We start from the raw sequence: 25320 nt of genomic DNA, 5'->3' as shown, positions 1-25320 counted from the left end.
AATGCTTGACCTCTGATATATTGAGCATGGGCAATGTCTAATGTATGGATAACCAACAGTCTGATTTGCTGCCTCTCCTCAGTTCCTGTGTGGGAACGAAATAAGGCATGACTTGGTGAAACAAATGCATGATTTAATGAAACAAGCACACAATTTAGTGCATATGAGCGCAACATTTAATAAAAAACGAGTGCAAGATCTCTCAATATACAAAGCAACATCTTGCAATGACACTTCTCAGGCTCCATATGAAAGACAGAGAATTGTGTCTCTGTTTAAGGGTTGAGTGATGGGAGAGTTCTTCCTCCCAGACCTCTGGGCTGTGCTAGTGCTAAAAGCTTTGAGATAGAGACGCACGCCTCCCTAATGGTTCTGTGAGACTGTCTGCCTCCTACAGACATCACATCAAAGTAACACCTAAGGCCAAACTTCACTGAAGCCCTCTTCACCACCGCTGAGTTCCAGTCATTCCCATGCTAACATTTATTCATACGTAAGCACACACTTCACACATCATTCAACTACTGAGCGAAATGTCTTAATGACCATCCTGAATAAATTCTTTATGAAGAGCTGAGTCATTGCACTGACTGCTGCTAGAGGCAGGTTCATTACAATTATATATAATAGGTGAGATTACTCTGTGGACCCTTACTCAGGGACAATCTTCCACCATTACAACCATGAATTTATCATGAAGATATCCTTGTTATTAATATGCATTTCATATTACAAAGATTAATATCTTTGTTCCTTTCAACCGTAGCAGATACGCCCATGTGTGTGCCTGTCCAACGTGAAGAGATGTGAATGACTAAGAGACTATAAGGAAATCAGCAGAGGAAGGTGAAACAGAATGCCACAGATGTGTTGTGTCATGTAGCAGCACGGGTGTATCTACTGTAGTTAAGAGCATCATTGGTGGCCTGTCTAACGAGCCAGAGATAAAGAGTAATACAACAGTAATACAACAGTAATACAACAATACAAAGTCTTTCTTAGCAAGCAACATTATATTGCCTGCTGGGATCTCTGTCCATCATTAGATCTTCGTGCACTACCTCTACTACAATCTGCCATCCCTCGTCTCTAATCTTCACAGCTGCCTGTTTCTCCCCAGTCTGGTGACAGAGTGCTCTCCAGCTTTAAGAGCTTAATCTGTAAGCAATGAATGGAAAACAGGCATGTTGCGTTGGTTCCTCTTCTGTACGATTCAAATATAGATTCTGACAAAGGGGTATGGTTAACCAATAAGCTGCTGAAGGACTGAGGCAAAATGAGCATACTGTGTCAGTTTCACAACACATCTTGCCTATATGTTCACATATGCTTGATGTGTATAGCCGTACACAGACATTACACCCATACACAGACTCTTCACATAGGCAGATGTAAGTGGTGCATGAATCATTTAGGAGGTGAGATGAGTCAGAGGCGTGGCAGGTCCACTAATGGTCAAGTGATGAATCTAATCTCCTATCAATCCAAGAGTCTAGTCTGCATTTTACTCTACATCAACACACCCATATAGGGAGTCGGAGAAAGTCAACGCACAATCAGGAGTTTATTGAGTGTCAGACTCAGAGCCCTAATGAGGTCACAGACCAATCACAAGGTCTATAAGCCTTTATCTCCAATCTAGAGACTTATAACTGTATTCCTTTCCAGACTGACACAAACATACACAAGCATACACACAGCACACATTCAAGCATGCACACTCACACACATACCAATAATCACCTGATTGGCCGGTAAGTCAAATTGCATAGACTGGTGAGTGGTTTAACATGATTTCTGGTTCACTGTTAAATAATTGAGAGTAAATGTAGACCTATATAGAAAACTCAAAACAAGAAATACAAAGCAATAAGACATAAGCATGTCTATAGCTGATCCCAAATTAAATAATTGCATTCAAATATGATGAGACATATACAAATACAAATGATGTTCTGTATTGTGAAAGAAGATGAGAGACCGTGTGGTACATTGTGTGTCTGACAGAAGTACTCCTGCGACTGCATGGACTGCTTGTAGCAATCGACCATGATATTCTCGATCAAAAGCGGATGAATCATTGCCTTGAAACACGATATGCAGCCTATGGCATTCTTCATTTCAAAAAGATTAGATTCTACACAACTAGCCTAAGTATTACCGAAAATCAGGTGAGAGAACCGAAACGCCACGCCCATTAGGATAGATGATTCTCTAACCTCTAACCTTAGCCTACAACTGTACTTAATATGAAAAACACGCCGGGCATAAAATATGCTGACCGGGTAGCCCATTAGGGCTTTATTGCCGGGTTGACTTAAGGATGTTTCGTCATGATACATGGAAAAACAACCAACCAGTCACACTGGACAAAACCAGCTGTTAAATCACAACTACATAATGGCAACTGGCAACTTAGTTGTCAGACATAACCTAATCTGGCCAAGGTCCGTAACCTACACATAAGGCTACTCGCTGGTATTGGGTAGCAAGGCGATTTTTTTGTTCCAGCATAAAACGGCAGGCTACAAGGCGTGTATGCACAATGATGAAAGCCAAATGCACGCATAAGCGATGCAGAAACGCCTGTACCCTAATGATTGCATTTCAAGCTCATCTGTAGCTAGAACTTAACGCTCCAAGCGCCCGCACACTGTAGCTACCACTACAGTGTTCGTCTATAATAGCCTCTGAAATTTTACATTGTAGCGTACTGCTTCCCTACGCTCGAGGTAACATGAAACCAACTTCGACAAAGAAGTAAATTGCAAACATCTGTCTTTATATCTGCCCTTAGCCTGCACGACTCTGACTCGATTTTAAACACTGACATGCGTATGATTATCAGGCAAACTGACCCATTACCTGCACGAGCTGCTATCGGAATCCACGTTATTGTTGTTTTCCTCGACACCAGTGGCTTTTTCGACCGATGAATTCGTCGATGCGACCTCAGTAGTCACACCGAGAACCGAGCGAGAGTGTGGCGGAGGCACCCAGGGTAAAGCCGGCGGACTTCGGCACTCCTGCTGACTAAACGAGCGGGGACAAGCCGTGGCGCCTGTGGGCACCGGTCCGTTACTTTGACTTCCAGTGTCTCCAAACTTTCTATTGTTGTTAAGGTTGCCCACAGAGCCACCACCGGTGCTTGCACTATTTGAGCCTGTGCTGTTGCCGTTACGAGCACCTCCAGTGGAGGGGGAAGAGCCACTAACGGAGGGTAGGTCGCCAGATGATCCTGCCGTTCCTCTCCCACTGAAGAAGTCTCCCAACGGTGGCTGATTGTGTGGTGGTGATGTGGGGTGACCGAACCATCTCCATCGGATTCGAAGAATTTGCTTCACATCGAACTCCTTTCTGGAGCTCGACATTCCATCCAGTGACTCGACGGAACAAGATGGAATTCTATGGTGGACAGCCCCGAGATCGTCTTGGCAACCGCAAGCTGAGACGTAACTCGAGAACACTGAGGAAGCTGACTGCTACACACAGAGGTAGCGAATGAGAATGAGAGGATGGATGAGGAGAGAACACTCCTCTCTTGCTCTCATTCTCCCTCGAGTAGTGGTGACATGCGTGCTGCAAAGGGTACACCTTGGCCACACAACCTAATAGGCTACGTTAAAATGGTAAATGGGACCATTTTCACTGGTCCAAGTAATTCATTGCCTCGGACATGCATGAGTCTTTATTGTCCTATAAGGATATTCTTCTTCACACATCAATACATTTCATAAAAAAGACAGCAGCATTTGATGTTCACATCACAGTCTCATACATATAACATATCGCACATAACATATAACATAACATAAATATATAATGTGACACCCACCATACATGTGCTCAGCAATAGTCCAATGGAAAGATAGGCCGTAGGCCTAGTATATAATGATCAATTCTACATTTTAAAGAAAGCTAATTTAATTTTGTGAGGAATATTGGCCATAGGCCTATGTGAGGCAGCGACACACTCACACACATGCAGTCATAGGCCTACACAGTCAGTCATATCCTACTCCTATAGTCTCTGCACGGTAACTGAAGTGTTGCAGAATCATATTTTAATTTATTTATTAATTAATTGTTATTGTAGTTCTTTTGTAGTACTTTTTAGTCTTCTTTTTGTGAGTCCACTTCCAACTCTTTTTCCAAGAGTGCGTCCAGATCATCCAGGACATTTAGGACTTCAGTGATATCCATGAGCGTAGTGCATTCCTTTTCATAGACGTTGTTGTCTAGTTCTGTTTTGCAAGGCTGGACCTCCTTCGCCTCATTTATTAGGAAACTTTGTAGTTCTGACTTCCTTTTGTATTTCCTTTTAATTTCACCCACGTCGTTTTCAGTGTTACTTCTCAGTCTTCAGTTCATTCAAAGCAGGACATGTTCAGGGAGCTCATCTTCGAAAGTCCTATTGTCCAGTCCATTTTTGCCGTGCTCAATCTTCTTCTTTAGCTCCTTTATTAGGACTTTTTGTAGTTGACTTTTTGGTCCTCTTTTTGTTGTTGTTTTTAGTGTCATCCATGTGCTCATCAATGTTGACTCCAAAAGACTCCAATTCTCTTTTCAATTCCACCAGTCCGTATTTTTTTACGTGTCTCTTAATCTTTTTGTCTTCATTCTGCCGTGCTGCCAGGCAGCAGGCTAAAAGCCAGCAAGACTTCGTTGAAATAAGATTGCTAGAAATCACGGTTTGAACATCAAATGATCAACAAATCTGAAACCAGCCAACTTCAACACAAACTCAAGCAAAAGTGAACAAAAATTCCAGTTTACCCTGGAATGGTGCAGTGTTCTATGGCATTATGAAGTTGCCTAGCCACCTTTGTGATCCTAACGGAATGGTTTGACATCAGACTAAGTTCAATCAGAGAGGGTTAGGTGCTGTGTCCACCAAACGCGTTTTTTGCGCCGACGGCGACAATTTTCAATGTAAAGTCTATGTAGCTCAGAGCGCCCTCGGCGGAAAAAAACGGTCGGCGCTGACCTTTTTTGTCGCAGCGCTCAGAGCGCTCAAAGTTTAAATCTGTTCAACTTTTAGAACAGCGCCGGGCTCGTCAATGGCACTTCTCGTTATAAACCGTCTCTGGTTTTGGTAACTTAGCAACAATAAACACTTATCGAAGCGCCGAGAGGAGGAGGTTTTGGGCGCTCTGGCTGTAAAAAACGCATTTGGTGGACACAGCACCTTAAAGTGGAGCCAGTAATTAAGGATCTTTGGTTCAATGCATCCATTGAATAATGGAATCTTTGTATTGTCTCTCTTCTCTTGACCTCTTGACTATTATATGTACTCATCCTCATATCCATTTATTTACTAGACCGGTTTATTTATTTAACAGCTTTCATACAAAGTGCTTTATTGTATAAGAACATAAAATGATAATTAAATTTATTTGAATAAAAAAGATAGGTGGATGATTCATTGCCATTTTAGCCTACTACGTACTGTAACGTGGGTGTCATAATTGATGACCGACTTAATTTCTCTGAGCATGTAGCCTCAATTGCAAAATCATGTCGGTATACCCTTTGCAACATTAGGAAGATCAGACCTTATCTGACAGATTCCACACAGCTTCTTGTACAGGCCATGGTTATCTACAAGTTGGACTATTGTAATATTATTAGCTGGCCAACTTGCTTTTGTATTTTACAGTATAAGTGTTAAGACCATTAGAATTGATTCAGAATGCTGTGGCACGTCTGGTCTTCAATCAGCTAAAGAGGACACATGAAACTCCTCTCCTAGTTACTCTCCACTGGCTTCCTAGTGGCCAGAATTCAATTTAAATCTCTCACTTTGGCCTATAGGACATGCTAACTGGATCTGCTCCCTACTATTTTAGTTCATTGATCAAGATGTACAGTGCATACCCAAACTGCCCACTGCGGTCTGATGAGCGTCTGTTGTGTCGACCAACCATAAATGCTCGGTCAATTTCTAGATTCTTTTCATCAGTCGTTCCATGTTGGTGGAATGAGTTGGCCAGTACTCTACGTTTCAGCAACAGTTTCGGATCTTTCAAGAGGGGTCTTAAGGCATATTTGTTCAATATGCACTTAGTCTATTGAGCATTTTGTATGTGTTATGGTTTGTATAGTATAGTTTTGTTTTTGTTATAATTAGTCCATTGATTGAATTTGACATTGCCGTTTTATTTTTGCTATTCTCTTTATATTTAGCCTTACCATGCCATAGTTATTGTTATAATATGATTGATTGAATGACTTATTGTTTAATTCTCATATGCATTGTTTATTTTTTCTCATTAGGTTATTGCTTGAAATTATATTGTTTATTACTGATGATATTGCTATTCTCCCTTTTTTGTAATTGTTCATTGTTAAATTAATTTGTATTGTTATTTATTTGTATGTCGCTTTGGACAAAGGCGTCTGCTAAATAACAATAACCATAACCATAATTGTATAGGCCAAGTTCATGATTTCCATGTTAACTGTTGCACTCTATGCTGTGGCCAACCAGCTCTCTGAGAACCATACAAACTTAAAATGCTCCCTCTCCCTCTTGTGAAGGCTGATGTCAATGTGGAACCCAGCTTTTAGTCTACAGTGACTGTACAGGGACGTCCAACATAGCAGAGTGGTGTGCAGCAGAGTGTGAGGAGAGGTGTGCATCTCTTCGTTATAAGACGATTCGATACCTATCTAGATGCACAAGCTACGATACATTCAGAAACTAAATGGTTTGATACAGATCAATTAGGTGTGACTCGATATTATGCCATACGATGTAATAGGGCCCCAAACTGCAGTTCTTAACATCTGTTTAATTTCTAAATTCATTTTCCATTCCATTGTATTAATATTAAATTCTATAAATAACTATCAAATGGGTAGGTTACACAATACTGGGGAAATATTTGTATTCTTTTATGGCACTAGCAAGTCACTGCATGGGTTTATATTTTCTCTAAAAGACACAAAGACTTGATTGAAAGGCTGTTTACATTTTTTATATATATATACATTCTATACATTAATGTATTCAACTTAAGATGTAGCCTTTGCTACATTTTGAGTGGCAGGCCTGGATTACCTTTCAAAAATAAGGCTACTAACACATGTTAAGCGTTTACATTGACAGGTAGGCAATAGACTCCTTCAATGTAAACATCCAGAGCTTAGGTTGGGTGTGGAAAAATGGTGCAGCTAATAGACCAGCATGTTGAGCTGTCAAGGTGTGTAATGCCCCATTTACATGGTCATGTAAACACGTCAAGCGATCGGATTCAGCCCGATCGGATCAAAGTTATAATCGGATCGAGAGAGGTGGTGTGCACCACTCTGACAATCCAATCGATCGAAAATCCAATAGCTTGCCAGCTTAGTTTGTCACAACACAGCGGATTCCCGCTCCACTAACCCGCTAGCAAGACATGCACTATATTGCCAAAAGCATTTGCTCACCTGCCTTGACTCACATATAAACTTCAGTCACATCCCAGTTTTTATCCATAGGGGTTAATATGATGTCGATCCACCCTTTGCAGCTATAACAGCTTCAACTCTTCTGGGAAGGGTTTCCACAAGGTTTAGGAGTGTGTTTATGGGAATTTTGTAGGCTGGGTGAACCCTGCCTGACCTGCCGGCGAATTTGGATTTCGCTTGGCAGCTCAGGCTGGAAACCTGCACATCCGTCTTCTCTGTTCCCTGCCAGAACCTTTGGCTCCAATCACAAACTAATTTATCCAAAAGATGCGCCGGATCATTGGTCTGATTGGTTGAAGGACTATCCAAGCGTACGGTACGGAGTCATGATTTGAACGATGCCAACAGAGCTCAACAGTCCCGCCCCTCGTCCGAGAGAGCACACCTCTCGTGACTCGTGCAGTAGAAGTAAAGCGCAGACTCCCCATACTAATGTTCAATCTTAAAGGTAGGGTATGGAATGAGCTTTTTTGGCCATTTTTGCAAAATCACTTGAAATCCTATTCCTAACCCACTTATAGCCACTAAGTTGGAAGCACTGAAATGGAAATTAAACACGTCAATCATCTGCGGAACGGGCAGGGCTCGAAAAACTCCAGCCAATAGAATTCCTCACCCCATACCATCATTTCACAGCTCGATCGTCAATCTAACGTCTTACTCCTCTTCCTACTCCCCCTCCCCACCGCGCGCGACCCTTTCGAAAGCTGGTGACCGCGAGTCAGTGCTGAAACGAAACCAACTGCCTGCTGCTGCACGTCCATGTTCCCCTCTTGTTGTGTCACTTCATTTCTATACAAACTAACTAAGGCAGCGGATACCTACGGAAACTCAATCACCCACGCAATAAATAAGCTATGTAGCAAAAATTACATTTTACCATGACACGAAGAGTGCTGTAAACATGAAATCGAAACTTAACAGCTTGGAGCTACGGTGGAATAGGCGAACCAACGGGGCAGCACTAAACTCGGATATTTCAGGAGATAATCGCCCTGGTAAGAACAAACCAGATTCTGTTCAAATATACACACCTATGGCTACTGAACCATATGTACTACAACCCTTTGGAGGTGAATAGCCTAAAGAATGTAATTGGGGAAGTTGATGTGAGTGATTGTATGGAGACTAGAGCTCATAGTGCTGTAGACGCCAGGATGGCATTTCATTTAGCCTGGCTCGCTCTCGCGCTGCGCATTTGAATTGTCGCTCGTGCATGGAGGGCGGGACTTGAGGTTGTATATGTTCAAACTCTGCCGTCCGTTTTGCTAATTCCGTACCCAACCTTTAAAAGATTGAGCTTAGTGTGCCAGACTAGGAATTTTGACGATTCTTTCAGAAGAGCATTTGTAAGGTCACATTCTGACATTGGACGAGGAGACTGGCTCTTTATCCCAAAGGTGTTCTATTGGGTTGGTGTGTAGCCTAAAAGTAGACAAATTTGGCAACTTCTCATATTGGTGGAAAACTCATTGTTGAAACATCAGAAAATCACTAGCATTCGCCCAAAGCATTGACCCATGATTATAAAAGTAATGACTGATCTAACAGAACAATTTATGGTGAGATTACAACCCGATATATATACACATATTATATAATCTAGTGTTTCGGTGGTGTAAAATCCAACAGACAACCATCCTTTCCAAATGCCACAGGACATCCCAATGTGGCTACAAACAGAGGGAGAAACTAAGCCATGCTCCTCCAGCAGGCCTCAAACCAATTGTCTCTCAATTGAAAGGACAGGTGTGCTTTTACCAACAGACCGCTGGAGTTCACCAACAAAAAAACCCAAAGCTGCCATCTTTTGGCAAGTTGCATTGCAAGTTAGCTCTGGGGTAGCAAAAATCTAAGTTTGGCGTCTAAACATACCGAAGATCATGGTGCCCACTCCAAAGCAGTGGACAAAAGTGTGTTGAGCATAACGTTTGCATTTCAGACTTGTTTGTCCCAGCAAGAGTTTAACAGATGTGATCATTCAATATCCCTGTTATTTTCCGAAAAAAAGAAAAATCTTAAGATATACTGTACCTGATCTCCTTCTATACATTAGACACAGTCACGTGAAAACAATTACTACATCCCAAGTTGAAATAGTTTTTTTTCACAGAAATAAATTCTTGTAAGTGTTCACTCTTCTGTCTTTTTTTACATACTGCCCATTTCACAACAGTCTGGTCAAATTTCTGCCTGCACTATTACAATAGTCTAGCTGGTTAATTTTGGAGATATTTTGACAACCCTGATTACAGGCACCCACAATCTTTTTCCTAGAAGACTCTTTAGATATTGCCATTAAAGCACACACCTCTTCAGTATCAAAGAAAACACCAGACCTAGTAACCCAAATGGAACTGTCACTGCCTGATGTGAGTTGTGCATGCATCACGCTTGTGCTGTACATCATATATTCATATTTTCAAATAAATAACAGAAACGCAATGATTTGACGACTTTCAGTGCAATACGACATCAGGCCGTGACACTAACCACCCGGCCATGTGTTTGTTGACCTACTGTACAATCCTTTAGGAGGTTCTAATCATTGGTACCTATTCTCGAACACCTGATTTTAATTGTACATATTTGAAGGTGTAATACATGTCTTGTACACTGTACAGTATAGCCTTCTTACTTTTTTGCAAGTGACTTTTTTACGGTCATTAAATAAATTGTATTTTCCTTTTCATAAGGCATCAAATGTTTGCTTGTTGAAATGAGCTGAAACGGTAAATTTCCAATAGGGGCACAAACACAAGCAATACTATTCAGGTGCATACGGACATGTACAGTTAGATCTGGCTCTTCAGGAACGGAGGCTAATTAAACCACTCTGTGACTCAGGGGTTCTTTTTATAGATACATATTTATATGCAAGAACATGTAGAAAAAACACACACAAGTGTAGTGTGTGCGAGAGAAAGAGAGAGAGAGAGTGTGAGTGAGAGAGAGAGAGAGAAATCTAGCTTAACATACAGTATAGGCAAATATGAGTATGGTTTGACTATGTTAACAAACAGCACATCTGGTCTTCAGTCAGACACATTTAACTTCTCTAGTTACTCTTCATTGACTTCCTGTAACAGCTAGAATTAAATCACACTAGCCTACAAGACACTTACTGGATCAGTAAATCTGGATCATCTTACCTCAACACAGAGATCAAAATCAAGACTCTTTATCTGTGGTTTCTTGCTGCTGTAATGATTTAGCTAATGTTAGCTTTCAAATTTTCAAGAAGCATTGAAAAAGTAATCTTTTTAACTTCAGTATAATTAGGTATCTAAGGTTATTGTTATTATGAAGTTTATTATTGTCATTATTTCTTTATTGTTACTATATTATTAAATGTTGGAAACTGGGAATTAAAGGGAATTAACTTAGCCTGGCTAGCACCTACCACTTCTCAAATGAGACGTGGTCTGGCAAGTTGTAGCAACCAAACTTTTCTCGTATTTGAAAAAATGCCCAGATGTCTATCAAATGCGTCTGTGCATAGCTCATCAATTGTCTTGCTTTCCCCCCTGTTCTGTGATTGGTCCCCTATCTCAGGCAAAAATTAGGGCGGTAGTTTCTAGACTGCCTTAGCAGTGTGAATGAAATCGCGCGCAAGGCAGCATGGGAACACCCAGGCTAGATTTAACTGGCAATTAACTGGAAGTTCGCAAATTTGCAGGTTAGTCTATGAGTGCCTCTCATTTGGTGTTTTATACACCCTCCCTTCCTTCCCCGATCCTCATCCTCACTGATCTAGATAGAGAATGATGGGGAGGCAACAATGGGATGGTCTATCCCGTGTTAGTTATAGATCAGTGGGAACGCCCCTCAAGGATCGAGCATCAAGGATCGAGGAGAGTGTTTGAGAGCCACCCTATAACTGAAAACTTTATTTATATTTTTAAATGGGAGGGTAGATTTCACCTTGGACCAATGATCACACAAAAGATCAAGATAAATCTTCAAGATTTATCTGAATTGACCAAAACACACCTGAATATTGTGACTGATTAGTTTCTTCATACAGGAAATATACAATCGGTCATTACAAGTTACAAAGTATTTAAGAAATTTCAGGTGGTGCATTCAATAGCCTACTTTTTACCTATGTCATTCCACTTTATAACACATAATGTATACTAGATCAGACTAAAAATGACTGAAAATGTCATGCCTCATTGGAAATATAGCTACTGAAAAAAAATTACACACTCCATACTTTCCCCCGCAGTACTTCAATACTGATACATCTGTGTTGATCAATCACAAAACATAGGCACTCAAGCACACAATCATCTTAGACAACTAAGGGAGGACCAGACCAAAACAACCAAAGGGAAGCATGCACAAATGTATGTCAGGATTAAGAATAGGCAATTCAACTACATTGTAGCTTATATTATTGTCTTATCAGTAAGCAGCTTTACTAAGCAGTGAATGAGTGTGTGACAGAAAATAAAGAGAAAATCTGCTTGTAAATACACACACACACACACACACACACACACACACACACACACACACACACACACACACACACACACACACACACACACACACACACACACACACATACACACACACACACACACACATACTAAAGCCATCAACTGACTTGGCTAGTTGTTCTTAGATGCCAAGTTAGTACAAATAATATTCCCATATAAGAATGCTTCTGTGCCCATGTTGTGTTAAACCCCTTCTGAGACAGAGCATCTGTGGTCTTTGTCCAACTTAGTTGGTCTGGATGAACCTTAAGCTATACCTAAATCACAATTTTCAGATAAAACGTTTTAGAGCCAAGAAATGTCATGTTAGTGGCACAAGATATGCACTTACTTACTGCATTACATTTTGTGCTTCAGAAGAATATCATCAGAATACATAGCCTAATGTTTGATATGCGACTTTGAGTGGCGTTGTCAAGACGTCACGTCATAATTGGTAACTTACATTTTTACTTACATTTCTTGCTAATTAAAGTGTACCTCCAGAGTAAAAACAACCTAGGGTCTATTTAGGGTAGTAAACAACTTCAAATGTTTGACTAAGAGAAAAAATATGTTAAGCTTAATTTGTGGTGTTTTGGACAAGGCTATTTATTTGCATATCACTGAATAGGCTTACAGTGATGCTAACAGGGCAAGGTGCCACGTCACTATTTTATACCACTAACAATGTTCAAAATGTAGGACCACCTTTATCTTTGATTACGGCACGCATTTGTTGTAGCATCACTTCTGGAACATTTATTTCCATCCAGCATTGAATTAATCTTTTGCCAAGATCTTGTATTAATGACGGGAGATTCGGACTACTGAATAATGTCTCATGCTCCCTGAACCACTCTTTCACAGTTTTAGTCTGATGGATTCTGGCACTATCATCTTGGAAATCTTACCACCTAAAGAGTAACCATTTAAACACACTTTTAATTTAAATTACACAATTTATAAACAAAGCAAATTGTTAAGCAAATGATTAGGTCTATCTACAGATGTGTCTAAGCTGTCTTTGAAAAAGTAATTAAGATTGCATTTTTGATGGAATTATTGTAACACAAAACTGAAAAATAATCAATTTGGATGACATTTCATCTCCCCATACCAGAGGTGTGACGCATCTCCAGAAAGAGTATGAAATGGGCTTTCAGACTGTGCAATTTCAAGATAGTATTATGGCTGCAGTTTTGAAATATTGATCTACATTTGACCCACCTTGATTTCTTTCTCAGAACACAACGGAAATGTTTGATGGTGCAAATGTGTCTCTCAAGCCATTCTTGCTCTCAAACTTACCCTCAAACTGTTATGCTGTTATGCTGTGCATGGAAATAGAATTCAACATTAAGGGTTCATTTACAAGTCACAGACATACAGATCCAACTCTACGTGTAACTCTCAGGACCCAGGGTGGTGGAAGAGCTATGGACCAAGACAAGATTTCGTTCAATCATGTTGATCTCCACAATCACAAGCACAGCATTACTGAATAGCCTGTAGGTCTAGATGGTGGATCAATCCAACAGCTCAGCCTCCACATCTGGCATGAGATGGTCTGCCATCACAAGAGGTCAAACTGCTGGAAATTGTAGCTCCATCCAACGCAAGGAATTAGTCTCAAGGATTACATAATGTGGGAAGCCAACTATTGATCTCATCAACCCATCAGTCAGTCCAAGAAAAGCTTCTGCAAATGTATCCTCTCATTTCCAATCAAAGTTTGGCCCTAGTCTTTACACCAATCCACACACACGTGCACACACACGCACAACAACTCAGACAACCCAGACCTTCCTCTGATGTGTAATACAATTTCAGAACTCTTCTGGCAGTTATATTTAGCTCTGGGTCATTGCCTTCATTAAAATTACAATACCTAGCAGCCTCTGCTGTCAGCCTCTCAGCCAACAACCTCCAAACCGTGTGCTCAGCTGTTTCTACATGTGCCCTTCTAGGACATCAACAACACAGCACATCTCTGTTGAACCATGAGATCCCTGTAGCCTGTACACAACTGTCTCATGTTCACAAACTGTGTTACACACCAGGATGTTAACAATGGCATTTCTGCACAGCAGTTACTGTATATGTGCACTAGCCTACGCTTCACAGGCTGCTTGTAGGCTGTCAAACAGCATCTCTAGTGTACCATGTGAAGTCAACTTAATGTAGCCTGTAAGAGAGCAATGAATTAGGCCCAGATTAGTTTAGTTGATAGAAATGTCATTTTTTTCTGTTTAAAGATAGGACGGCCACAAGTTTAGTGAGTAAAGAGGTAAAATAATTACCGTAGAGGGGAGAGAATGTATAAGAGGGAGATGGGGGAAAAGGAAGAAGCAAACAGAGAGGAAGAAGCAAAGGCATCTCAGATCTAAACATCAAAATCAGCACAGTGGTATAGGCTGCATCATATTGTACATCACATTTTTGCACTTCTGGCGCAAACTGCATTTCCTTGTCTTTGTACTCTGGACAATGACAAGTTTAATCTAATCTGATCATTTCCGCAACAGTGTCAGTTCACACACCCTGCTGACACAGCGATACATCTAACACTTAAAACACAGGAACACAGTGCTTCTTCCCTCTGCCATTTTCAGTTTTATCTGAAGTTGTGCAAGTCATAGGTCTACTATCCCCTACCTACTTCTTCACCCTCCTCTGCTTATAACAAAAGTGTACTCCCTGGCCCCCTCCCTCCACTGTCTCTCTGTCAGCGCCAGATACAAAGGTCATCCTAGCATCACTCGAGTATTGCCATGATGCCCTCTTACACTAGTATGACCGAACATGTAGACCCACGCGAATGTCAACTTTAACACTTGTAACACACCAATAAGACACGCGATCTGATTAAAATGGCATGTTCATGCAGTGGTAAGCACAGGGCACACATTACATGTCATGCCACTGAGAAGAACACATGCAACAGGTACAGGACAGGTAACGATAACACAAGCAAAACCAAGATATGAGCAACTGTTTTTGCGACTCACATGTGTGATATGTGTGTGTGTGTTGTTTATCTCCCACAACTAACAATTATTAGCGCTGGGTTTCAAGTTAGCAATGTTTATGCTGTATTCTTTCCATACCTTGTGGCAAGCGGAACTGTTGATGTTCACAGTGAACCGAATAAGCTTAACAGCTACCAGTTTATTGTGAACCAACAAGTTAGCTAGCTAAGGTAAAATGGTCACTATGACCGCCTACAGTTAAGATGTTGTTTTCGTAGATGAATGTCACTGAAAGATGTTAGTAATGATAGCACAGTTAGCTATATCTAGCTAGTGCGAACTGTTAACAAAGAGGCTAGGGTTTCCCACCAGCAACAACCCACTTCCCCCAATCAATAACACTTAGTTAGTGTCTTTCCAATGTCTTAGTACGAGGAATTTCAGAGTGTCAGTGAAACAAAATCGTTGTCAGGTAAAATTTGTTACACAAATCCAACTGATCTGACGGTGATCAATGAGGCCAGATTGTAACACGCCACTTTCCTGTATAACATGCGGGCGTGATGTTTCCCTTATTTGGGTAGAAAGGGCTGAGACTTGGCCCCTTTTAATGAGTTATTTGATACCTGACGCTTAAACGTACATCCGTAAGCACTGTAATTCAATGTGCGCCCTTACCTGTTACAAGACTACTTCGCTTGAGCTGAGGATGGCGACATGAAAAGTTGTGAATCTTTTGGTTGCCACTCACGATTCGCTTTTACGAACGCTAATTACATTCGCGTGACACTTTATAGAGCGAGAAAAGGCGCGGGCAGTACCCGAGATGACTGAAACTGACGAAAGACGAAGTTTGATGAATGAGTTTATAGACCATTTATAGCAAGCCCAGTGTTATTGTTATTCATACCTGTTGCGCATAGGCTACTACCACCGGTATGCTAGTTTAACACCTGGAGAGTTAATACGGTAACTTCAAATCAGAAGGCATAATATTGGAGGATTGCTTTTATTCTATAAAATAACATTATAATTCACAAAAGATCGGGAAAAATGCATACATTTGCACGAATCATTCATTGTGCAAGGTTGCGATGCCTGTTACCGTAATAAATGTAATGATTTGATTACTAGAGTTTAAATTAGGCTTAGGTTCCCCCTGGTGGACATCGACCCATCGCTATCTTTACCTTCCCAGATGGAGGATGGCCGCTGTCTGAATGACCTTCACTGGGCTTGTCAGGCTTATGTTGGCCGCTCAGGGTTTCGTCTTGTCCTGCATTATGCGAGACCCTACACGCATCGCCCCCCTCCCCACAAAAGCCTACAATGTAGCCTAATTGTTTGTTGTTGCACAACAAAGATTAATTCCATGAATCTACAGGGTCTTCTATATTGAAGATGATGCATGTAAGCCTATGCATTACAAAAGACGAGAATTCTGAAGCCAGATTATCAGTTGTTCAGTAGGCTAGCCTATGACAGATGATGCACAGTGGATTGAGCCCTGTTTGCAAATCCTCTTCTCAAAGTAGTCAGTAGCGGCCCTAAACTACTAAGGGCAATCTGCAAAAGATCTCGCTTTATGACATGTAAGGCAACTTCAGGCACTGTGGGCCTGCACTTCCACAACAATTGCACATCTGAGGGAAAAAAGAAACAGAAAAAAAAACATTAAAATGTTTGTGAGGGAACTTTCTCTTTTGTATACACTCAGAGAGAGAGAGAGAGGGGCATGAGTGAAAGAGTGTGGTGTACACACTCTGATGCATGAGCAAAAGAGAATGTCTGAGAGAGCCTCTCTATTGGTTGCTTTAGCCTATTAGCGTGACTGTAGGTTCAGTGTTGCCAAAGCACAATTACAACAGCAAAACAAAACAATTAGAACATTACAACAGTAGCATGTAACATGAAAACTATACTTTCTCTCTCTCTCTTTTACACACACGGATGTAGGTATGTGATCACACACACACACACACACACACACACACACACAGAGTGAGAGACACACACACACTCACGTACACGTACACACACACACACTCTCTCTCTCTCTCTGTATTCTCTCACAGAGAGTCTCTCTTTTGCTGATGCATCATACACCACACTCTTTCACTCTTTATTAGTTGCATAAAACAGGAAGTTTGTCAAGACAGGAAACAGCATTGAGGTGGCGTTTCGTTAAGTAACTGAAATGCGGGACACAAAAGAGCAGATGCATGTTTTCAGTGGACTACAGGCGTTTTTAAGGGTAGAGTGTTTTTTAATTGTGTCTATGTAGGATGTGAGCACCTGTCTCAGAGCATAGTGATCGTTCACTCTTCCCTCGTGTTTGTCATGACATGTGCTGCACTTACCAAACTCCTCGTGGTCCTTCTCGTGGCATTCATCCTGTGCCTGCCAGAGTTCTTCTCTCCCCGAGGTGGGTATCTCATAGGGGTATGTGGGGCATGCTGCTCCTCTAATATTCATGGAACGTTGTAGACTGAGTGTCCTGAAGGTGCCATGTGACTTTGTTATGGAATATCTATTACTAGATATTTAATCACATGTTTTGTCTTTTAATCCTAAAAATGCAACCATCCAAAGTAGCCTTCTTGTCATAAACTGCATAAACTGTTAAACTATAGGCCTAGTAATGCTTTCAGTAATCTAAACATCTGGAAAAGTGTGATGACGTCAAGATACCCAAGAGTTTTGCTTCTCACTGAACAATCACCACCCAATCCGTCTATCTCCTGCTTAGGGTTGAAGATATCCTTCTACTGTGAGATCCTCAAGCCTTGTGCAGACAGCTCTGATGGTGGGTGTGGGAGGTTTGTGGGCACGCGGGTGAAGGACCAACCCTGCAGTGGAGAGACAAATACCACAGAGCAGAACGTCTCATACTGGCTGTGTGAAACACAGACCGACCTCACACATCTCTTTGGAAATGGCTCTGTTGTAGGTGGGTGTTACGCCTATACCCTTTGGTATGCATATACAGTAAGCTTTTTACTGGCACTCATTTGAATGGCACTGCTAATACACTGTGTTATGGGTGGTGGTAGTGGTTACGGCCCTGGGCATGCAGTAGCCTGAAAGGTACATGACATGTAAGTTGCTATGGATAAAAGCATGTGGATAAAAGCGTCTGCCAAATGCATAAATGAGCTCAAATAAATGAGAAACATTTCAGTGTAATTTGTGAAGCAACTAGATCAGACAATATTGGTGTGTGTGTGTTTCAGCTGACTGAATCTTTTGCTTCCCATTTTGATTCCCATTTGTTATAGAACCACTGGAAGTGTCACTCCTGGTCCAGATTGACAGTCCCTCAGCACATAATGTGACCAGCCATTATCATTTGGGAAATGCCAGTTCTCTAATAAGAAGCTCAGAAACCAATCAGGGGCTGTTCCACTGCTGTATGGCCCCCAATGAAACCCACACCCTCCTCCAGAACACCACTGCTACTCCACATCACTGTTTCCTACATGATCAACGCAGCAATCAAACAGAAACCTTTCATTTCCCTCAGCAAACGAAAGGTTAGTGAGTACGCCGCAGAGTATATGCCAACAAACCTGCTGAGAATGCAGGCTCTGGTTTATGTTAGTTACTAGTTAATGTAATTACTTAATTAAGAAATGCCACATTGTGTTTCTGTTTTCATATATGCATGATCAATGAACTGGCTCTTAAATAAACCGTACCAAGTTAAAGGATTCCTTATAGCAAGGGTTCTCAAACGCATGGTGCCAAGGACCCCTTCTGGGGGAGAATGTTTTCTGAGGACCCCCTCATAAGTGTAACAATTAAGCTAATTACCATTTGTATACTTAGATGCCATTTGTATTCTCTGAAGTTGTGGCCAGGTCCGCTATCCCGTGACAGGTTTTCTGACAAGTGTACAACTTTGGATTTTGCGTTGACAATATGGACTGACATTTATCCACATTGCCATCAGCGAGCTTGCTGGCAAATAAGCAAATCTAAGCAGCAGTAATGATGGTTCATCGTGACCTTAGTAAAGTGATTCAAGTGATCCATAACAGATTGACATGATTTGTCATAATCATATCAAAGTTTGGCTAATGTGGGTGGGAGCAAAGACATTTATTCATGCATTTGGCAGAATAAAGTCTATTGCTTCGACCCCCACTATGTGCTTGTTTTATTGGTGGAAAGTGTCATTATCTAGATCATCACATCATCATCATCATCATCATCATCATCATCATCATCATAAATATGCATTTATAAATGATAAAGCACAACTTTATCATTCAAAGCAAATTATTTCATGGACCCCACTTTGAGGTTCACTGCCTTACAGGGATTCTTAAAATGCTGCTTAAACCAGCCATATTAAGACATCCACATGCAGTCACACACACACAGAAAACTGAAACTGATTGTTTCCTTTGCTCTTTCATCCAGGAAATGGACAGTGTGTGAGCAGACATGTGTGGGTGGCTCTCGTCCTTTTGGTGATCTTTATAACCGTGGTGACTGTTGTTTATCAGACTCTATGCAGAACTCTGCATCTGAAGAGTAAGTACCCTGTTTTGGCTGGAGATTATTTTGGACCTAGGCCTGTTGATACTTGTGCAGTGTCTGCAAAGGGTAAACAATGCAGACATATTGTATACTTAAATGGTCTTATCAATAAGTTATATTGAAGACGTTAGCCACTGTTGTTAATTAGGTGGGGACTTATGTCAAGAAGAAGTATGATCCAAATGGTTTCCATTTTATTAACTAAATCAAGTGATGGATAATATCATGAAAACATATTTTGTTGCATTAGCAGAGGAGTTGGCTATGATAATGATACTGGTTCCAGCAGTAATTTTGACATTCAACCAATTTTAGAGCTTGGACTCTATTCCTGTAATATTTATAGTGGGTTCTTTTATTTGCATTGTCTTGTGTTCAGTAAAGCTAGATACTGTCTGACACTAATACTGTATACAGAACATAATTGGTTCATTAAAAAAATGTGTTGGGTATTTCTACAATATAGCACCATATCCTTTTAGTAGAAATTATGTTTAAAAATGTTTTAATTCTATATGCTAAATGGTCACCAGGAACAACATTATTTAGTGTAAGTCATGTTGCTGCTCTATTTTGATTTTGTCGAAGGGAGAGCTGAGCGTCTTCCTGACAGTGCAGGCCAGCCTTGTCGTCAACTCACCATCAGAAGAAGTACATGTAAGAACTCTACTTAGAACAGTGAAGATAATATATGGTGCAGTATGTCACAGGTGAAAATGTCATGAATGTAAGCGTGTGTTGGTCTTGCAGAGCTGCTGTCATCTTAATGTTGACAGTGTTGCTTATACTTCCCTTGTGCTTTCTTCCTCAGCATGTGCTGACATACCAGATCTGGCATTACAACCCAGACACTCCGCAGGTTCCTGCCTTTTTATAGTTCATTTACACATGTACATCGGAAGCAGTCACACAACATATTCCTTGTGTTATCACATAAATGCGTAGTCTATAATGCCACTTTCTCATATAGAAGGGCCTTAGAAGGAATAGTGAACACATTGTGTTGTTCAACAACCAGCAACAATATTTAGTGCCCTATATGTAGGGCACTAACAATATTTAGTGCAGATCCCCTCTAGTGTACAACTGGAGAATTGCATGCATGCGGGGAGGTTTATCCCAAGAGAAGGTTTTCCAATAAATAATGTGCTCTGTGGAACTAAACTTGTTGACTTGTAGATAGTCAGTGTTCCATGTTGAGAGAGAGCGAGAGAGAGAGAGAGAGTATCTATCCAAAACATGTTGGCACAATACCTCAGTCAATTTGAAAATGACTAATGAATGAATTTGATTAATTTGATCACCAACTTTATTTTGTCTGTTGATATTTTCATTAGGAGATGTGTTCTTTGAGGTCTCGCCTCAGGATGGAGAAGAAGATCACCTTTGGCCTTCCCTCCTTCCCAATGGTCCTTATGTGTATACAGTTTACCTCATCTGAAAATCACCATACAAAAGAGATTGAACAAATAAGACTAATATTGCTTGTCATTTTTCACAACAGAGACACTTCTTAAAGTCTACAGAAGTACGAAAGGTTTGTTACTTTTTCTTATTGTTAACAAATGTGTTTGGAGTGTGTGTGTGTGTGTGTGTGTGTGTGTGTGTGTGTGTGTGTGTGTGTGTGTGTGTAAGTGTGTACAAGTAGATTTGGTCTTTATTTCCTCAGACTCAAGTTGCTTACTGATAAGACATTAATATATTCTACAATGGTAGAATAGCCTATTCTTAATCATGACATACATTTGTGCATGCTTCCCTTTAATTGTTTTGGTCTGGTCCTCCCTTAGCTGTCTAGATAAAGCTGATTGTGTGTGGGCAATCACCTATGTTTTGTGATTGATCAACACAGATGCAAAGTCTTCGAACATCTGATTCCTGATTTACAGTTTAACTAATTATAATAATAGACTAATCTGAGTGTGTGTGTGAGAGAGTTGAAGACTCATTTTCTAACTTACTTTGAACAGGACTCTCACCTATTCGTGAAGTTGAAAACCATGAAGTCACTGGTGAGGTACAAGGTAAGTGACTTCAAAATAATGTGTTTGTGATGTGTGTTACCAAAAATAATTCATGACTAAATTGTAGTAATGTAGTGTTTTATTGCTTGCCTTACACATACACACAAAGGTGAATTATATTCTCAAATAGCTGAATTAACAGTTTATAATGGAATAGACTAGTGATGTACCTGTCATAGTTTTGTCTGATTACCTTCCAGAATGTGGGGGCTCATTGCTGCTGAACCAAGACTTCAGTCACAGTCAGTGGGGACCACTGAGTAAGTGAATCCATAGAACATCGTTAGAAGTGATTCTTCTTCTTCTTCTTCTTCTTCTTCTTCTCCTAACCAGGTCCTATTCAGCTTCAACCGTTTAACGTAGAAACTTGGTTCAAACTTTGCTACGTAGGTCTTGAAAATAAGACTAATTGTATGTATATTTCAGTTCTGTAAACTTGATACTTTTTGAAATATTAGCAAAATATTTTTCCCCATTGACTTTTCATAGACCTCTGAAGCTGCCCTGTTTGCCCATATAAGGAGATCCGGGAGTTAATTGAAGCCAACTGCCCATATATGGCAAGCTTTTTTGTAGGCGAACTTCAGAGGTCTATCACACTGCACTGCTGATTAAGCTGATTTGCACCTGTGTCAAGAGCCAGCTGCTCAAGGCCCTATCAAGTTTAATTGACAGCCAGTTAAATTGAACCTGCATTATCAGCTCTCTGTCTACCCATTCACTCATACACACACACACACACCTGACTGCAGCACTTCATATATACCACACTTCTCCATGCACTCCACAACATTCTCACCTTAACCTAACTCCCCCATTTCACTGCATCATAGAAAGCCATGCTCCTTACATCCACTTACATCCACTCACACACTCACACACACACACACACACACACACACACACACACACACGACGCACGCACGCACACACACTTACACGCACTCACGCTCAGAGGTGGAAAAGTCAAGCTTTAGAGAGTAAAAGTCCAATCACGTATTGGTTCTATCTGTGCACTTAAACACAGGTGATCTCACCAATTAGCTGCTCTGCCTGGCTGAAGAGTTACTACTGAGAATCAGCTGGTTGGTTGGACTTTTCCACCTCTGCCCCTAAGCCACATACATACAACACACTGCCCCCCCCCCCCCACTTCCCTCACCTTCCTCTGTCCACAACTGTTTGTAAATTTAAGTTTGTTTCTTATGTCTTATCTTGTCTTAAGTTCGTGTCTTATGTCTTGCTTTTGCATGCACTGGTAATTTCCTCGAAATTACGTTTTCTAGTTGACTGTGAAATTTTGAAAACTTTTTGAAAAAAGTTTCGAGTGGCCGCTTGTTTTTTGTTTGGATATGTTGCTGATTGGATCATAAATGGGCACAGCAACAAAGGAATGACTGAAAACAAAATGTTGCCTTTTGACTTTCAAATTTGTACATATTTGTTGCTGTCTCAAGGGCTTATGTTTTGTTTAGCAATGTTACTGATCAGATCATAAACATCCACAGCAACAGAGGATTGAATTTGAATTGGTTGGAATCTGTTATAGGGTGCATTTCTAATACTCTTCATTGCTATGGTATATTATTGGTAATCCCATCATCCTGAATTTTGAAGAAATTATTTGTATTTATTTATTTATATTTAAACATATTGGGCCAATTGCTCTGTCAGTTAGCATTGTGCTAGCTGTGCTACGATTTAAAACCGTGCTCCTTAAAACGGAGGTTTTGGAGTTTAACACGCAGCTGCGCACGAAGTTTAACGTGATTGCTGTGTCAGAAATGAAACAGGATCAGCTGATTCCTAGTTACTGGGGTTAAACTGCCTGGAAGCCGGAAGTACGCTGTTTTGAGTTTTACCCCAGCAGATGCAGTCGTAATTCAACGGTCTTAACGCATTTCAGGATTTTGACGGGATACTTTTTATGACTCTTGTGGCTAAATGCGCTCTAAGTGCCAAAACACTTTGGAAATGTAAAGTACATTTTAATAAAACGCAAATAATGTTGAAATATATCATGAAATAGTCTAGGCTACTTTTGTGGAAATCTGAATCTGAAATCTTATCCAGTAGGCTATGCTATTTATAACATTAAATCAGTCAATCAATAAATTGTCACGAATTAAATAGAACATTACACGGAGGAGCAAAAATAAGCCTTTTAATCGCCACACTTCAGCCCAACTATGGACAAATTATGCTGGGCACTAAACCCACATTCCATGGCTCCGTGCGCATAGCTTTACGAATCCATGTGGGACTAGGCTACGTATTGTGTCAGCCTAAACAGGCCTACACCATTGCCAGGCAAAATGCATCTGTGCGGTGTAGGCTACATAATGTCACAACTGTCTTTAAAGTTTGTGAAATGCATGTTACTGTGTCGGATAGGGGCAGACGATTTCAAATCATGCTGCTCCCGAGCGCCGCTGGTTGGTTGGTTCTCTCACGGGATGAAACAAGTACCTATTCTCTTCTATTCTATACTATTCTATTCTATTCTATTCTATTCTATTCTATTCTATTCTATGTAAGGGATAATCAACGACGCGCCCTGTGCGTTTCTAGGAAAATGATGCACTTATCGAAGTGTAAAGTCCCCTCCGCCTGCGGCGTCGGGTCCTTATTACCACTTCGAACGTGCATTATTTTCCTATAAACGCACGGCGCGTCGTTGATTATCCCTTACATATTCTATTCAGTCATTGAATGAATGAAAGCGCCTCCCGCAAACAGCGGGTGGAAATCCCTTTCAACGACATGAAACGTAATAGTGAACCTTCAAATATAATAATATTTCAGTGCCCATCAGTCTCTACATTTAGCAACATCACCAAACAGTCCAAAAGTAAATTAAACCCCAAACTAAACTGAAAACTACTGCTTTTAATAGCCTGCCGGTGCCGCTATCAAAACGCATGTATCTCTGGTCTCACAATAAAACGCACGTAACAAAAGTTCTTGCCTGGAAGTCTGCCTCAAATAAATGCTTTGCGCAGCCTAAGTAGCCTAAATAAAGACCATAGTCGAGGGTTGATGGTACGATCTACCGTGCGTTAGGCTATTTTACGAATAGGCATACTCGTTCTTTGTACATTTGTAGTTAGGCATTTGCCAACTTAAGCAACTGCTATCCTGTAGCCTTTATTGTAGCCTACTGTGTAATAAGTACAAACTAGCCAACAGTGTGTGTATGTGTCGGTTTATGAAGCGTAAGCTGTCACCTATCTTGCTATCCTGCAAACTATGGTTTAGTCTACCGCAAAACCATGTCCTTTCTGAGATTAGACTAACACGCATTAAATGCGCCCTCTAGTGGGTGATTTGAATTTCCTTGAAGACACAGCAATTGAGATCAAGGTAAAACGCAGCAGCAGGTTAAACCACAGGTGCATATGACACAGCAATGGAGCTTAAGTCGTCACGTGACTTCTTGCGTCACCACCGAGTTTAAAACCGTGTTAAACTCCAAACTAGCGACAGAGCAATTGCCCCAGCGTGACCACCATGCAAGACAGAGCATCAACTGATCAAGTGTGTCTTTTGTCCCCTTCTCCTGTAGCTCAGCTGCACCACCGTGGACACCCACCAACCATCAGTTTGATGTCTGTCACACGAGAGGATGAGGACTAGTACGACTGAATGTTTCTGCGGACATCCTTCATCTTCAGTAATATGGCTCTTGATGTCATTATCAGGAAAACATTCCGGTGGACACATCGTATGGTGGGACAGTTTTTATGCCAAGTTTCTTAAAAAAATGATGGAGTATAATGTACATGTACATACACGTTGTACCACTTTAAAATAGAGACATACTGTAGTTGGAATTTT

At 40.8% G+C, this 25320-nt stretch overlaps 2 protein-coding genes across 5 annotated transcripts in view; one reads left to right on the top strand and one right to left on the bottom strand.

The window, feature by feature from the left end:
* klhl5 (kelch-like family member 5) overlaps positions 1-15834 on the bottom strand; it is a 30995-nt gene extending 15161 nt beyond the window's left edge. The window contains exon 1 of one of the 3 annotated variants that reach the window (XM_062516262.1): positions 15593-15834. Coding sequence is in view for 1 of the 3 variants with exons in the window: in XM_062516254.1 (XP_062372238.1) it covers positions 2866-3371 (506 nt within the window). In the remaining 2 variants the exon portion in view is untranslated. Of the gene's footprint in view, positions 1-2865; positions 3392-15592 lie in introns of those variants that run through there. The other 2 variants (XM_062516271.1, XM_062516254.1) reach the window with 2 other exon arrangements.
* Positions 15835-17086: 1252 nt separating this feature from the next.
* si:dkey-192k22.2 (uncharacterized) lies at positions 17087-25309 on the top strand. Of its 2 annotated transcripts, none has more exons than XM_062516242.1 (11): positions 17087-17339; positions 17664-17864; positions 18193-18447; positions 19340-19453; positions 20048-20116; positions 20271-20318; positions 20797-20868; positions 20964-20996; positions 21430-21483; positions 21684-21743; positions 25049-25309. In XM_062516242.1, exons 1-11 carry the CDS (start codon positions 17255-17257, stop codon positions 25117-25119), a joined length of 1062 nt encoding a protein of 353 aa, XP_062372226.1. In that variant the 5' UTR covers positions 17087-17254; the 3' UTR covers positions 25120-25309. The 2 variants fall into 2 exon arrangements, with proteins under 2 accessions (XP_062372226.1, XP_062372218.1); XM_062516234.1 differs by having other exon boundaries at positions 21663-21743.
* Positions 25310-25320: the final 11 nt, after the last annotated feature.

Source organism: Sardina pilchardus, chromosome 2 (genome assembly GCF_963854185.1).
Source record: "Sardina pilchardus chromosome 2, fSarPil1.1, whole genome shotgun sequence".
NCBI lineage: Eukaryota > Metazoa > Chordata > Actinopteri > Clupeiformes > Clupeidae > Sardina > Sardina pilchardus.
Note: the sequence above shows the minus strand (reverse complement) of the source record. Positions and strands in the feature narration are given on the sequence as shown.

What these genes read in the sequence shown, in the direction of transcription:
- si:dkey-192k22.2 (XM_062516234.1), top strand. Translation starts at nt 17,255, where the DNA reads ATGACATGTGCTGCACTTACCAAACTCCTCGTGGTCCTTCTCGTGGCA. An exon ending in TTTCCCTCAGCAAACGAAAG is followed by an intron (nt 18,448 to 19,339) that starts GTTAGTGAGTAC and finishes TCTTTCATCCAG; the next exon opens with GAAATGGACAGTGTGTGAGC. An exon ending in AGTCTACAGAAGTACGAAAG is followed by an intron (nt 20,997 to 21,429) that starts GTTTGTTACTTT and finishes TACTTTGAACAG; the next exon opens with GACTCTCACCTATTCGTGAA.